At 40.7% G+C, this 14,398-nt stretch overlaps 1 protein-coding gene across 4 annotated transcripts in view; it reads right to left on the bottom strand.

Moving 5' to 3' along the window:
- Window positions 1-6,344: 6,344 nt before the first annotated feature.
- Window positions 6,345-14,398, bottom strand: part of LOC108023859 (polypyrimidine tract-binding protein 1) — a 140,197-nt gene continuing 132,143 nt past the window's right edge. For 3 of the 4 annotated variants that reach the window (XM_044095595.2, XM_050889128.1, XM_050889127.1), the window contains 4 exons: window positions 12,781-12,873; window positions 7,282-7,498; window positions 6,781-6,858; window positions 6,345-6,708 (listed from right to left, as the gene is read on the bottom strand). In XM_044095595.2, coding sequence (XP_043951530.1) covers window positions 6,576-6,708; window positions 6,781-6,858; window positions 7,282-7,498; window positions 12,781-12,873 — 521 coding nt within the window. In that variant the 3' untranslated portion in view covers window positions 6,345-6,575. Of the gene's footprint in view, window positions 6,709-6,780; window positions 6,859-7,281; window positions 7,499-12,780; window positions 12,874-14,398 lie in introns of those variants that run through there. The other variant, XR_006368554.2, reaches the window with a different exon arrangement.

The following is a 14,398-nucleotide window of genomic DNA, read 5'->3' on the forward strand; positions in this document are numbered from 1 at the left end:
TGATATAGAAATAATGTTAGACTCGTGTAAAATTTATTTAATATGTGTGTTGAATTTGTGTACGATTGTATGTATAACTCACGGAAAATGTATGTATAATAAATGTAGAAATCGTCTTAAATTTATGTTTATTTTACAAGTTTGTAAAATTCGTGTAAAATGTATGTAGTACAATTGTAGAAATTATGTACAATATGTAAAAATAGTGTAGAAATTGTAGAATTAGTGTTTTTGACGTGAATTCTACATATTTTATACATAAATTATACTTAATATCTACATGCATTCTACATATTTTCTACATAAATTTTACTCAAATTCTACATAGTTTCTACATGAATTCTACATATTATCTACATCATTTTTACATATTTTCTACATAAATTTTACTCAAATTCTACATAGTTTCTACATGAATTCTACATATTATCTACATTATTTTTACATATTTTCTACATAAATTTTACTCAAATTCTACATAGTTTCTACATGAATTCTACATATTATCTACATTATTTTTACATATTTTCTACATAAATTTTACTCAAATTCTACATAGTTTCTACATGCATTCTACATATTATCTACATTATTTTTACATATTTTCTACATAAATTTTACTCAAATTCTACATAGTTTCTACATGCATTCTACATATTATCTACATTATTTTTACATATTTTTTAGATATATTTTACTCAAATTCTACATAGTTTCTACATTAATTCTACATATTATCTACATTATTTTTACATATATTCTTTAAAAATGTATTTTGTACAAGTTTGTAGAATTCGTGTAAAATGTGTGTAGTAAATATGTAGAACTTGTGTAATATATGTAAAAAGCGCATAAAAATTACAAAGAATTCGTGTAAAATGCATGTAGAAAATATGTAAAATGCATGTAAATAATATGTAGAATGTTGATATTATGGTCATTTAATGTAGAAATCATGTAGACATTATGTAAAATTCGTGTAAAATTCATGTAGATAATATGTCAAATGGATGTAGATATTATGTAAAATTGATGTAAAAAACATGTACAATGTGTGTAAAGTGCATGTAGAAAATATGTAGACTTCATGTAGATATTATGTAAAATTAATGTAGAATTCCTGTAGACAGTGTGTAAAATTCATGTAGAAAATACGTAGATTTCCTGTAGATAGTATGTAGAGCTTATGTAGAAAATATGTAAGATTCATGTAGATAATATGCAGAATTCGTGTAAAATGTATGTAGATATTATGTAGAATTCGTGTAAAATTAATGTAGAACATATGTAGAATGCATGTACAAATCATGTAGAAAATATGTAGAATTAGTGTAAATTGTACTAATGTTCCAAATGTACTTAAAGTACTAAATGTTCCAAATGCTTTAAGTGTACTCAATGCACTAAATGTTCTAAATGGTCCTAATGTTCTAACTGAACTAAATGTTCTAAATGTACTAAATGGTCTAAATTTTGACCATTTGTTGCGTTGTTTCGGCCAAAATACCGATATTATTGATAGTTTGGCCCAGCTAAAATCCTGTGAAGAACTGAAAATAAATACACTTGATTAATGATTCGAATCATTTTTATTTTATCTTTATTTCTCAAATATTTTCAATAATAATTAATATTATAATAATTAATTAATTAATGCTTGTAACATAACAAATATTTTCCTCATATCATTGCAAACTCAATGCTGCGCTCAATTGAATATTTCGATGACAACGCCGCAGCTTGCAGATTTGCTTTCTTTTCCAATTAGTTACTGCCACATGTCTTCAGTTTACTTCTAATTATCTCCAGCTTAAAAAGCCTTATGCTTCGACTCGTACGTACAGTTCATATTTTCACATTCAATTGCAATATGAAAATTTACCTTTAAGTTTAAAAAATTAGTTAAGAGTCCCGTAGCTGCTGTTGGATGTTAATTCTTTTTGTCTGATGTTGCATGCACTGGTTTTGTTTTTGTGTTGTTCTTCGCAATCGCAATACATTTAAATATATATCAATACACTTTAGTTTTCGTTTTTCGTTTTATATACAATACACATAGGAGATTTGTAGTAAAATTTGGTGAGAAAAATCTTGCATCCTTTTTTCATTTAGAGCATAAAATGATTATTTTGTCGTATTACCATTAATTTTACAATTAGAGAGCACAAAAGTTTCGAAGTGTTCTTGCTTGGTGTATACTAAAAGTTTGATTTTAGAAATGTTTGATTGTTTCGCGTGTGTCTATTCGCAGTTGAGTTAGTTAAGCAGTTAAGAGTCAAGGGCAGAATGCTAAGCTTTCTCACTTGCTACGATTCACAGAAGCTGATGCCGGAAAGTGAGCGGTGGCTGACATTATTTTTTTCATAAAAATTCCTCCTGAAGAGTGGGTACCAATAACACAAATATGCAGCTGGTCAATGCCAGGTTCCCTCTATACTTTAGTCATATCATCGTTACGTTTTAATTGTTAATATTTAAAACTTGGACCCTATTTAAATTTTGCAATAATGCCTGACCTACGAAAAACCGCACCATATATTCACAAGTGTTAGACAGACAAGGACATCAAACCTTTAATAAAAGCAAGCGCTGAAGGAAAGTGGCAATGGTTGGGACAATCGAAATAAAATCGTTTTGGTTTAATGTATATCGGTTTAAATTCTCTGCTGCAAGTTATTTCTGTTAGTTATGTTTTAACCATTTTTCGTTTTTACTAAAAAGTAGGAACTTCTGCCTGTTGTCAACTTTTGTTCTATACTGTGTATCTCAAAAACGCAATTCAAATGCTGTGAAAAACAATTCGGTTTAAAAGCATCACGTAAAACACATACACATTTTGCTAACTATAAGTAAAGGTAATGTATTGTATATCAGTTTTACACGTTTGTCTAATTGAACAAACCAAATAAACAAAACCATGAACGTAACAACTTTTTTGATTTGCGCATTTTGACTTCTCTAAAAACCACATATAATTGTTTCACAAAAAACATTTAACACAAACTGGAAAACTGTACAAATTATTGTATGCATCTCAACTTTATTATGTCTTATCGCCTGTCTCTTCGAAAACTCTGAACAAATTCTCTATGCTTCCATCTATGACTTCAGCGCTTCTTTACTTCTTAAATACATTTTTTTTAGACTTTTGCCGAACTAACAATTTGTAGCATGCGCTGCTCTAAATGTATGGGTAATATTCGCTTTCTACAGGGATCACTTCTTATCTTCCTTTCATTTTACTTTAACAACCCTGTGTGTGTATTTGGACTATACTGAACAAAGGCGGTCTCGAACAAGGCGGAACTCAAGCAAATCAGGCGATCAGGAAAACAAAGTTAGGGGTCTCAATTAACTACTCATGTGTCAAACAATGCTGATATGTTTATGTTCATGTTGTATATGTTGCGCATGTGGTTTCGTAACTAAAAGCTGATTTTGTTTCTCTTCTTTACGTTGATTTGATTGTAGTTCGTGTTTAGTTTTAACTCTCTGACTGCATTCCACGTTGACTCAATCGCTATTTCTCTAATAATTTTCTGCGTTTTCATCGACACATTAATGAATAGTTATAGCTACAATTACATATAGTACATACACATATATTTCTGGTTTCTTCTAACTGTAGAAGTAGCACATATGTAAGCCTGCGTGGGAAATGTCGCCTCATGGCACACCTGGCTCACAACATTCGAAAACGTGCTCCTCTTGTATATATGTAATTCACGATTAGTCTTCGATTTATGTTTCACTTTGCATTTTGGTAAAATCTCTGGCAACTAGTAATGTACAACTTAAAACTGTTGGCTTGTGTAAGAATCCATCACTAAGTTATGCAATTCTGTTGCTTTGATTACTTCGTCCTGCGTTTCAGCCGAACAAGATCACTTAAGTTCGACAGTTTGATTTGTCCCAATGCAACGCATGCGTTTCATCCTTTATTCCTTCACACTTTTTTTTTGCTGGCTCTTGATTTCGGGATTTCAATTTAATTGTAAATTAATCGTTAGTTTTTTCTCTACTTGGTAAAGTAATACTTTTTAGTGTACTGTTTGTCAATTAGCTGCATTGTCTACTCTGCGCATCCGACTCGTCGCCATCGCCTTTCGTTACTGTACTATTACTGTTATCTGAATTTAATGTATATCGTAATAGGTATCTGTATTTTGTATTGGGCATTAGTTCTATTAATTCGTATGCTGCTCGGTGTCGTGTTCATTATCAACATTTACACGCAGTAGCGCCATTGTATCTATATTATCGTTGGGCTAAATATTTGATTACTCTTGAACGCTGCATACCGACGAACAGCAAGGACATCGTCCTGATTCCCGTCCTTAACCTTTGCTGATTGTTTAGTTTATGTTGATGGTTTGAGGGTGTGCAATCGCTTTTGTTGTACATAGTCTGGGTTGCCTCGGTTGTATGCAGTTGTAGAGTTAAGTTCGCTAAATACTTTTATGAAATTTTGATTTGTCAAGAGTTCTCGTTTGAAATTCTAGCAGTCGTGGGTCTGATATAGACGTATATCATATCGCTTTACTTTGCTTCGATGCGCTAACAAAACGTGTATATAGTGTATATATAAAGAGTAGACATAGACATAGAGCATATGTAAGTATGATAAATAGGTTTAAGGTTAAGGTAAGTTAGATAGCTAGTTGTAGTATGTATATGAAACGCTAAAGTTGGCTCAAAAACGTTTGGTAAGCTTTCTGTGTTACATGGAAAATGTAGGTAGGTTTTCGTCAACCTTTTCTCGTTCATATTGCCCCTTTTGACTATATTTCTGTATTGCCTGCGCGATTGTTTGATAACTGTAAATATAGTACTTCAATAAATTTTACATTTTACAATATTTTACTGTTGCTTTTCGTACACGTTTTTCGTTTAAATATATTCATTTACCATTCTTGTGGATTTTGTATTGTGAATTACTTGTTTCCTTTGTGTTTGTGTTTCTTTTAATTTTAAATTACAATCACTGCTACTCATGCTTACGATCTAAATCCATATCATGTACGTTACAATTAGTTGATTTTTTAACCATTTTGTGTTTTTTGCTTTTTATAAGTTTTCCTCATTTCGTTTGTTCATTGCTTCAACGTATAAATAATTTCACTTTCTAAATATATATAAACTTTCATATTTGTCTGTATTTGTTCGCTCTTGTGTGTGTGTGACCGTGTGTATATGACGCGTGTGTGTGTTTGTGTGGTGTCCGTTGTGGGGTCCTTGTAAAATTATCAAAAAATCATTCAGTTTTGTTGCTAAAACACGTTTATGTCTTTCGTTACCAGTATGACTAAGATTAAATATAATTACCTTCTGTTTTGATTTCTTTTTTAAGATTATACTTTTGTAGCTTAAAATTTGTTTAATTTCCTGTTTCATGGTTTGTTGTAGTTCAATACATACTTATTAATATGTATATTTGATCGTTTGTGTATAATTTGCGCTAGCTTAACAACATTTACATTTACATACACACAAAGGGTTTACGTACGAGTTGATTTAACTGCCTTTAAAATTATTATTCTCCCGTAGTTCTAAACAAAAGGACGTGCCATTGATCTATCTTCGCGGTGTCCAAGTTCTTGATTTATTTAGGTTATTAAATTTAATACAATCTTCCTAAATTCCATTTAACGTTATTTCACATCGCTTCGCTTCACTTCAATGTGCTTAGGACTCGGTGTGCTATTCGGGACCGTCTTTCTAAATACTTCCTTACTTTTAAAGTCTAGCAAAATGAAAACATTTACGAGCTACTTGTATGCGATTGCTTCAATTGAAGTTGCACACTTGTAAAAAATTAAAGTTAAGTTGCATCCCTTTAAAATATAATAACAGCATCATGTACATAATAAAACTTTGCCTTAATTCATTTTTAACATAATTTCTCTCTTCAGTTTGTTCTTGACTTTCTGTCGTTTTTTAAAACCAAAACACAGTACAGTGCACTAAAAATATTTCTAAGTTACGATGTTCTCTTCACTTTAAACATACATTTCTCCGCCTACTCTTTATATATTTTTGTTTTCTTTTGTTTTTGTTATGCAATGCAATTTCCTTAACAACTATAGTTTTAAAGTTATGCTTAAGTTACGATGTTGCTGATTGTTTAGTGGGTTGTTTTGTTTGTGGTTTGCTTGTTTTCTTGTCTGCGTGCGCCGTAAGTTGAAATGCTATTTTCGCGTAAATTTCAAGTTATATTTATTTTTAGTTGACTTTTTGTTAATCAATTTAGTAAGATTCCTTGTTTGTTTTTGTCCTGTTCCACCGCAGGGGTGTGATAAAAAACAGAAACAGTTCCTAGAGTGAGTTGCTCTGATTAAAATTGGTATAGCTCATGCATCGATTGTTGCCGCTGGTTGTTCTGTTGGATTGGGTGGGTGGTGCTTCTGGCGTCTGCCTTTTCAGTAGAAGTTTGCGTGCATTCTTCTTGTACTACGGATTATAGTTTGTATCTGTTGCTGCCAATAGACCTGTAGGTGTTGCTGGTGCATCTGCATGTAGCTGTACCCGCCGGAGGCACCCAGTCAGGTTCAGTAAACCTGACTTCGGGTCGGATTCTAGATGTTCGACTTGGAGAAGCTCACGCGCAGATGGTTAGACTCGGACAGTTGGTGGTTGTGCATCTTGATCAGCGCCAGCACGGCCTCCTCCACAGACGACAGCTGCAGCAGCGCCATTTTGCGGTCCTTCCTGTTCGAGCACGAGAAAAAACGCATTAGTAATAGATCCAGTAAAATGCTTTAATATCGCGACACTACTTACGGGAAAAATTTGAATGCTTTGACTTCGAAGCTGTTTGAGGTGAAGGCTTCTTTGATGTCATCCTCAGAGCAGGATGAACTGTAGGGAGGGAAAGAAGGAGGTGTTGGTTACGTTCACAATACGAGTCATCGATTTAAGGGTGCGTGGGTGCGTAACAGTGCCCGCTGCGAGGCTGGTTCATTGATACCGCCCGGTAGGCGCTCCAAGGGGCCTTTGTCTGAGGGGCTGTTGGCTCGACTCATAAATTCACACAGCGGAGGCCAGACATCATCCTCCAGCCGCCATGTGAATCCCAACCAGCAGGGTGCTTTGTCATATTTGGCAGACGAGGCAGCCACGCGGGGTTTCCGCTGCTCATAGCGGTAATTGTAATTGCCTTGTCGTGCCGAATCGAGCCACCTCCCAGCATCCATGGAGACCCCGTCCACCGCCCACGCATACGAGCCACCTGATACCCCTCAGGATGAGCAGGGTAGGGGGCATGCCCCGGCGAATACTCACGGAATGTTGCTTAAATGCAGTGTCGCCGATGGCGGATAAATGTTCTGGTAGTTCTTGCTGCCCGGCTTCTTGAAGCGGTGCAACGGGTTCTGCGAGTAGTCACGTGTGAGTCCGGCGTCCGGCTGTCCCTCCTTGGGCAACTGCACGGCCTGGTGTTTGCTGGCCATCACACGTATCGGCTTGCCCCATAAACGTAATTTATCAAGGTGAGACATGGCTGTGAAGCAGAAAGTAACACGTTAAAATAGGTACACGAGGGAAAAGTTTTTCGGTTGTTAGACGAGTCTGTGGATGGGAATGGGAAGTGTGGCTGTGTGTCAATAAATGTATCTGTGGAAATGCAATTTATATGCTGCGCCACAAGCCATAAAAATGTTTTCGGCCCGAGCCCCGGGAAGAAACACGGATAGAAAAAGCATTACTTAGAATAACAACTATTTCTTGATAATAATAACAGAACACTTTAACGGCCGTATATAAGAACATTTAACATTGGTTGCTTACACTTTAGCTGCTTGCATTACATTTTACTTTCAATAGCATATTGCTTTGGCCCTTTCTTCCCTCAGTGTAACCAAAGATCCAAGCCGCCAGCCGTCGAAGTCGAACAAAGTCAGCAATAAGTGCGGGCAAATATTTACATACTGAAATGTAACTGCAACTTTATCAATGTCGTCTGCCTTTGGTGATTTATACGAGCGAAATGCTTGTTTGGCCGTAAAAGTATTACCCAACAAAAGTTCGCCGTCTTCGGGCTCCCTTCCGCCGCCTCCCCACTGAAAGTTGCAACGCTCTGTGCCTTATTTCTCATATTCTCGGCAGTAATAACACCTGCGGCTCAGACGGAATGCATGTGCAGCGGAGAGCTGTACTTAAGCGCAATTCAATTTCCATTCCCATTTCGATTCAGTTTCGATTACGTTTTATTTAATTTCAGTTCCTGCCAAGTCATCTGACGGCTTAGGCCAGGGCCACTGTCCAGGGAAAGTCCAAACTTTTCTCAACTCTCATGCGTTACATTAATATATTACATCACATTTTATCACTGCTCCTCTGTTTTATTGTGAAGCAATATGCTTACTCAGCCGTTTATTGTTTGCCTAATGGATTAAGTGATTTTCAAAAAACCAAAGGCGCATGAATATAATAAATTGTAAAATAAAAGGAGGGCCAGCAGTGACAAAGCCCGTCGCAGCTCATATGGCCTGAGCATCCTTTTTTCTGTACTCTTCTTTTGTGTATGGCAAACACTTGTAATAAAGATTAATGTACAGGCGAGACACTTTTCGAAAAATGGCAGGGACGGGCCCTAACTTTGCCTACCACTTCCGAAGGGCTGCAGCTGCGCCTGGGCCCGGCTCAAAAAGTATCTTAAACTTTTAATTACGAGGCTGAGGCTGCTGACCAGCATCAGCGGCAGCAACAAATCATTATTAACTAACAAAAACAAGCAGCAGAACAGGAAGTGCGGAACGGGGAGCCCGAAAGTAAGTGAAATGACTCGGCGATGAGGCTTTGAGGGCCTGCTCTTGTTTTATGCATGAAGTTCTGGGTTTAAGACTTTTAAGCACCATACACTTGGGACCAACCCCACTCAGAAAATGTTACTCCAGGAGCGGAAGACGCAGAGGATGGGGCGAGTGTGGCTCAGGTGAGTCCGTATCCGCAGCCAGGGCTGGAATGGATTCACTACCTCACCTGATAAACTCCAAGTTAGTTGTAACTTTCATGATTTGAACGATTAATGTCCAGCAATTCCTTGACTATGATCTACGGCCGCACTGGCCAGACACTTTATTATCTCGGGCTCGTAAACTATGCAAAACATCCTCTGCCCGGCATTTTCCCAGTTCCGTAATTAATAGTGGCCCACAGAGGGCCGGGCGCCAAGTCATTCAAACAGTCACTTAGCATTGTCAACCCAAGTCGGAGGAAACTTTCACCGAACTCGACTTCTACAGTTCGTAGCACACGCACACATGGCGTATGCGTAATCGACCATAACACAAATGGCAATGGAATGCGGCCAGCACATGTGAGAGTGTGTGCGACTTTGTTTGTTTTTATTGCAAATGCCTTTATGCGTACGCTTATGCAAAATATTTTGTAGTAATTTGTACGGCAAACAGAAAATTTATTTGCGAGCAAAGAGGCAAGTCCCCGCCCGACGACAGCTGGGAGTGGGCCAATAAATTTGGCGGTATCTGTGTGTGTGCCCGCCCATAGCTGGCAATAAGTTGCGCAAAACTTAATCCCGCCCAGCCTCACTCTCGCACTCACACTGCCACATCCACCCCAGTTTCCAGCGGACAAATGCCCTATTATAACATCCCCGACGCCCAAACACCTCAAACTGCCCACCAAGTGGACCCATCAGAGGGTGGTGGGCAGCTTATTGTTTTTTCATTGTGTGCTGTTGTCTATTTTCCAGCCCCTCGCCTCTGTGCCTTCTGATTGCTGTCGCAGTTAGTTCTGCCGAGTGGTTCGGTGTCCGTTCCATTTTGATTCCCATCGCCTCCTGCCCATCTCGCCCCGCTTTCCGTTGACTTCACTTGCAAAAGTTTTTTGCGCCTTTACGCTGTAATTCGTATGCTGAGTGTGCAATTGTAGCCGTATTTTGTGTGTGGCCCTCGCCATAACGCACACCACCTTACGAGACACTTTCGTATGCATGGGGCGAGTTGGGTGACCCCGAGCAGCTGCTGCCTCCCGCTCCTGATCCTGCCCCTGCTCCTGCCGCTCCTTGTTCGGTAATCGTCTTTGTTTGTTGGCGAGAGTTTTGGGCAAAGTAACGAATGAATTTGTTAATATTTTATGAGTGCATAAGTGCGCACTCCCGTTCGAACTCTGCTTCCATTCCAGACTTGTTTTTGTTCTTGTTACCTGCTGTCCAGGTAGGTGAGTACACTCGAAAAAAGTATGGACTCTCGTGTACTGACAGAGACATCGTTTCAAGGAATTCCCAATTTGGTATAAAACTCTTCCGGCGTACTCTGTTTCAGGCCCTTTGCTCACTGGTGACTTATTTCATAAACACAAACTAAACGAGCCTGTTTCTCATAGTGTAGATGGGTTGAAACATAGGGACAGCCAGCAGCGGATGTGTTTGCCATTTGGCAGCCCTTGCGGCACATTAGTAGTCTATATGCTGCCGCATGCCCATTAATATTTTCACATGCCCGGGGCCATGGGTTCGCATTTCTGTGTTTGACTGGGGGAATGGAATAGAACGGAGTGGGTGGGCTGGGGTGTGGGAGCGGGAGCGGAAGGGATGTCGACTTCCTAGTTTGGCACAATAATTTGCTTGTTTGGTCAAACAGTTGACTGGCTTTGGTTTTGTCGGTTCATTTGCGTAAAATCTGCACAATAGTTTTATCAACTGCAGCCGGCGGCGGCCATTTGTGGTCCTCGAAACGCTGTCAATTTTTGGACGAATTCAATTAACACAACATTACGTATACGCCACCGAAACGAATTCGGACAGATGCTCCTGCTGATGCTCCTGCTGCCGGCAAATGCGCACAAGGGAAAATTACCCGAAATTAAGCCATGCATTTTCAAGAGTTCCTGCTGATTAGCTCTCCTCCTCCCTCGTCCCCTCGTCCTGTCCTGCCCGCACCCGTCCGCTGGTTTAACCCAATTAATTAAGTACGAAAATCTCAAAGCAGGAATGCTATTGAGCTGCGAGCTGAAGAATGCAAGGCGCACCGCACGCGGGCACCGAATTCAGCGAATGTGTGTTTACATAATTATAATTAAAAAATTAATTGAGTACAGCACAAAGCATATTTCCACCGAAGGGAAAAGCGGGCCCCGCAGCCGGTGACAAGCTGGCGAAAATAGTTCGCGGTCGAGCGGCGGATGTGCGGATGCGACTGCGGATATTTGGTCTGCGGGTTCGCGGGTACCCTCGGGACATTGCGTATTTGTGCACCTGTGCGACTGGACCAGCCTGCCATGCACTCATTTTCTTTTTATTTAAATCAATAAACAGTTGATGGCATTCATTATGCAGTAGCTTACGCTTTCCAGGCTCGCAATTTGCTGGCAATTTCCGCAGCGCTCGCACTTTGCATTTATTGGACAGATTAAATTTATTTAAGCTTTATTAACAACAGCAGCAGCAGTCGCTGGCCGTGCGAATGACACGGAATCGTGACGAAAAATATAATTGGTAAATTACATGTGCGAACGATTAACGCCCTGATGGCAATCCACCTGATTTTCATCTCCGTCTGATCTCAACGGAAATAAGCAGCTAATAAAATATGCTTCTTGTGCGTGAAGTAATGCGGAAGCGGTCAGAATAAGTACGGGCATTGTGGAACAAAGGCAATCTTGTCTGTAGTAAGCTCTGCAAAGACCGCACAATATATGAATTTGTACCTGAGCCTTATGAGCCGGCCATTTTACTCACAAAGCCCTTTGAGCCAGGCTTAAAATGTGGATGAATTTGCATGTGCACAGCACTTACTGCAGCTCCTTACGAGCTCAAAGGCAAGGACAACAGGCGGGGCTTTCGCACCGCTGTCGTTTTCAATTAAGCGCCTCCCTGCAAGGCCGCAGTACTTTGACAGCTTTTGAGTTATTTTTCCAATGAATAAATAACACAAATGAAAGACAGCGGCGGACGCACCGTGGGAACAATGAGTGCTGGCCGGAGGAAGCGGCGGCGGACTGGGCAGTGCTCGCTGGATAGTTGGCGTGTTAAATGGAATAAAACCAAATCGAAATTGAAAAAGGTGTCGCTGTCAGCGCTGTCAACGCTTCGATCGCCTTGCCACTGCCGCCGCTCCTGTTTTTGTAATAAAGTGGAATTTGGCACGTCGGTTGGTTGCTCTTAACGCGTCGCAATGCGCGACAATTTTCATTTCGTTTAATGCGTGCAGGGGGTCGGATTGGATTGGATGGGGATGGGGATGGGGATGCGGGAGGCAGAGTCCTTGGCCGACGGCAAGGCGGGCTTCCTGACAATGGCAAAGTGCACACAAATAAATGCAATAAAATGATTGGCATGTCCCGCCGAGAGGAGCCTTTGTTGCCTGGGCGGCGGGGGAGGTGGAGGTCGGAACTGGATCTCGACCAGGTGTTGCTGCTGTCCAGGCGGGCTGGTAATAAAGCGCTTATAAAATTCCATTTATGCGCACGGCCAGCCATCTCGCGCTCTTGGCCCCGTTGCCGTCCCTCTCGCTTTAACAATTTTTATTATTAATACATTTTGTTTGCTGCATTTGCAGCTGCACAACCAACACCAACAGCAGCAGCAGCAACGGTTACGGTTGCCAAAGGAATGCGCCGTTTGGAATTTCATGTTGCCGGAATTTTCATTTTAAACAAGCTGCAAATTGCAGTTGCTCTTTTTCGCCCCGGCCCTTGGCTTACGGATCGAGACTCAGATTTTTCATTACTTTCATTTCGTTGTGTTTCGGGGTGGATGTTGGTATGTACTAGATGGGGTGTGTTCGTGGGTTAGGGGTGAAAGTGCGTCTCTTGACTTACCCAAATAAGCTTGCTGGGGCTCCGCCATCTGAATGAGTGCCGAGTCCTTCTTGTTGTACAGAATCTTTACACGTTGCACATCGCCGTATACACCTGGGGATGGAAATACGGAGTATTATGAGTACATGGCAGAGAGACTACGGGCGTCGGCTCGACTTTCATCGCACTGCCAGTAAAGTTATACGAGTGTCGCTGCACGAATGCTGAGCGGGCCAACTAAAACTAAAGCACTTTGTAGCTGCTGCTCTAGAAACTAGTGACCATTTCGCGGGAACCAAAATTACACTCGGAAAAACCGACAAAAACATTTACTTTTGATGTATTTAAAAAATACAGCATATTACCTCTTAAATGTATTATTTTTTAAAAACAAGATACATGCTCTGAAAAAGTGAAGTGTTGTTTCCAAGTGTAAGTGGTCTTGGCCACCTTATTTGCGTGACTTCCTTAAGCCTGGTCTGCACAAAGTAGTGAGCTTTCCTTTGCCTCGGCTGCTGCTTGAATTTTCGGACAGCTCCAAGCGGTTAATGGCGACCGCGGAAAAAGTTTTACACCCCACCAAAAAGCCATAACATGAACACGAGATATGCTGCGGCACTAACCCTACCCTGCCCACCTGCTCTCCTCGCCCGCAACCCAAGCACTCGCATTATTGCCGCGGGCCACGCCGTTAGTATCATGTACGAAACTCATAACTGGCTCAATAAGTTTCCTCTGCTATTTTTTACGAGCTTCAATTCGAACCACGGCTGAAGCGACTCCGTCGCTTGGCTGGGCCAGCCGGCCCGGCTTCCTGGGCCACATTACGTCTTAAGGCCACGGATTTTACAGCTGTCAGACAAGGTGCGCTGGAGCGCAACTTTTCGGTGGCGGCGGCGGACGCGTTATTGAATTGTATTTTATGGCTTTACTTACGCCGCAAACTATGCACTGTAAGGCAGACTCCGACCCAGCTGCAGGACTGCATTAAGCCTGGCAGGTGACTTTAAGGAAGCTGCCGGCTTTCTTCCCTGGCCCGGGGACTTTGCTTTGACAGCTGGCCGAGGGTCGGTCCATTGGCCCGGGTGACTTATTGTAGCCCCCGCCGGGCTCCAACCCATGAGCAGCCAATCAGCGCAAATTTGAAGCAGGGCGCAAATTGCCATCAAGCATAAAAAATAGTTGCCGGTCGAGTTGGTGGCCAAAGGGCAATGGCAATGCCAATGGCAAAGGCGACCCCAAAGCAAACAATGTAAAGTGCAGCCCTGCCCAAGACAACAAATCGAATAATGCGCAAAGTAAATTTTCAACTACTTTTAGCCACACACACCTGCACAAGGAAGGGAAGACGCACTGCGGGAAATACCCTAGTACTTTTGCAGGGGATATTTCCAATCCAATCCAAGTTATAATCAGCAGAATGAGCCCATACTTTAGAGGCGTATATTGACGAAAGTTTGATTTTCATTTTTTAGCTTGAACATGCATTGTATATTGTATATTGCAAAGTATACCGAGTAATCTTGATACTCGCCTCGAAATTCTCCCGGTGCACGAACTTAGGTAGCAATGCCGGCTATAAAAGTGGGGCCATGCCAGCTACTCGGAGCGTAGCGAGGCGAGCGCTGCGCTAACAAGT

This window comes from Drosophila biarmipes, chromosome 3R (genome assembly GCF_025231255.1).
Source record: "Drosophila biarmipes strain raj3 chromosome 3R, RU_DBia_V1.1, whole genome shotgun sequence".
Taxonomy (NCBI): Eukaryota; Metazoa; Arthropoda; class Insecta; order Diptera; family Drosophilidae; genus Drosophila; species Drosophila biarmipes.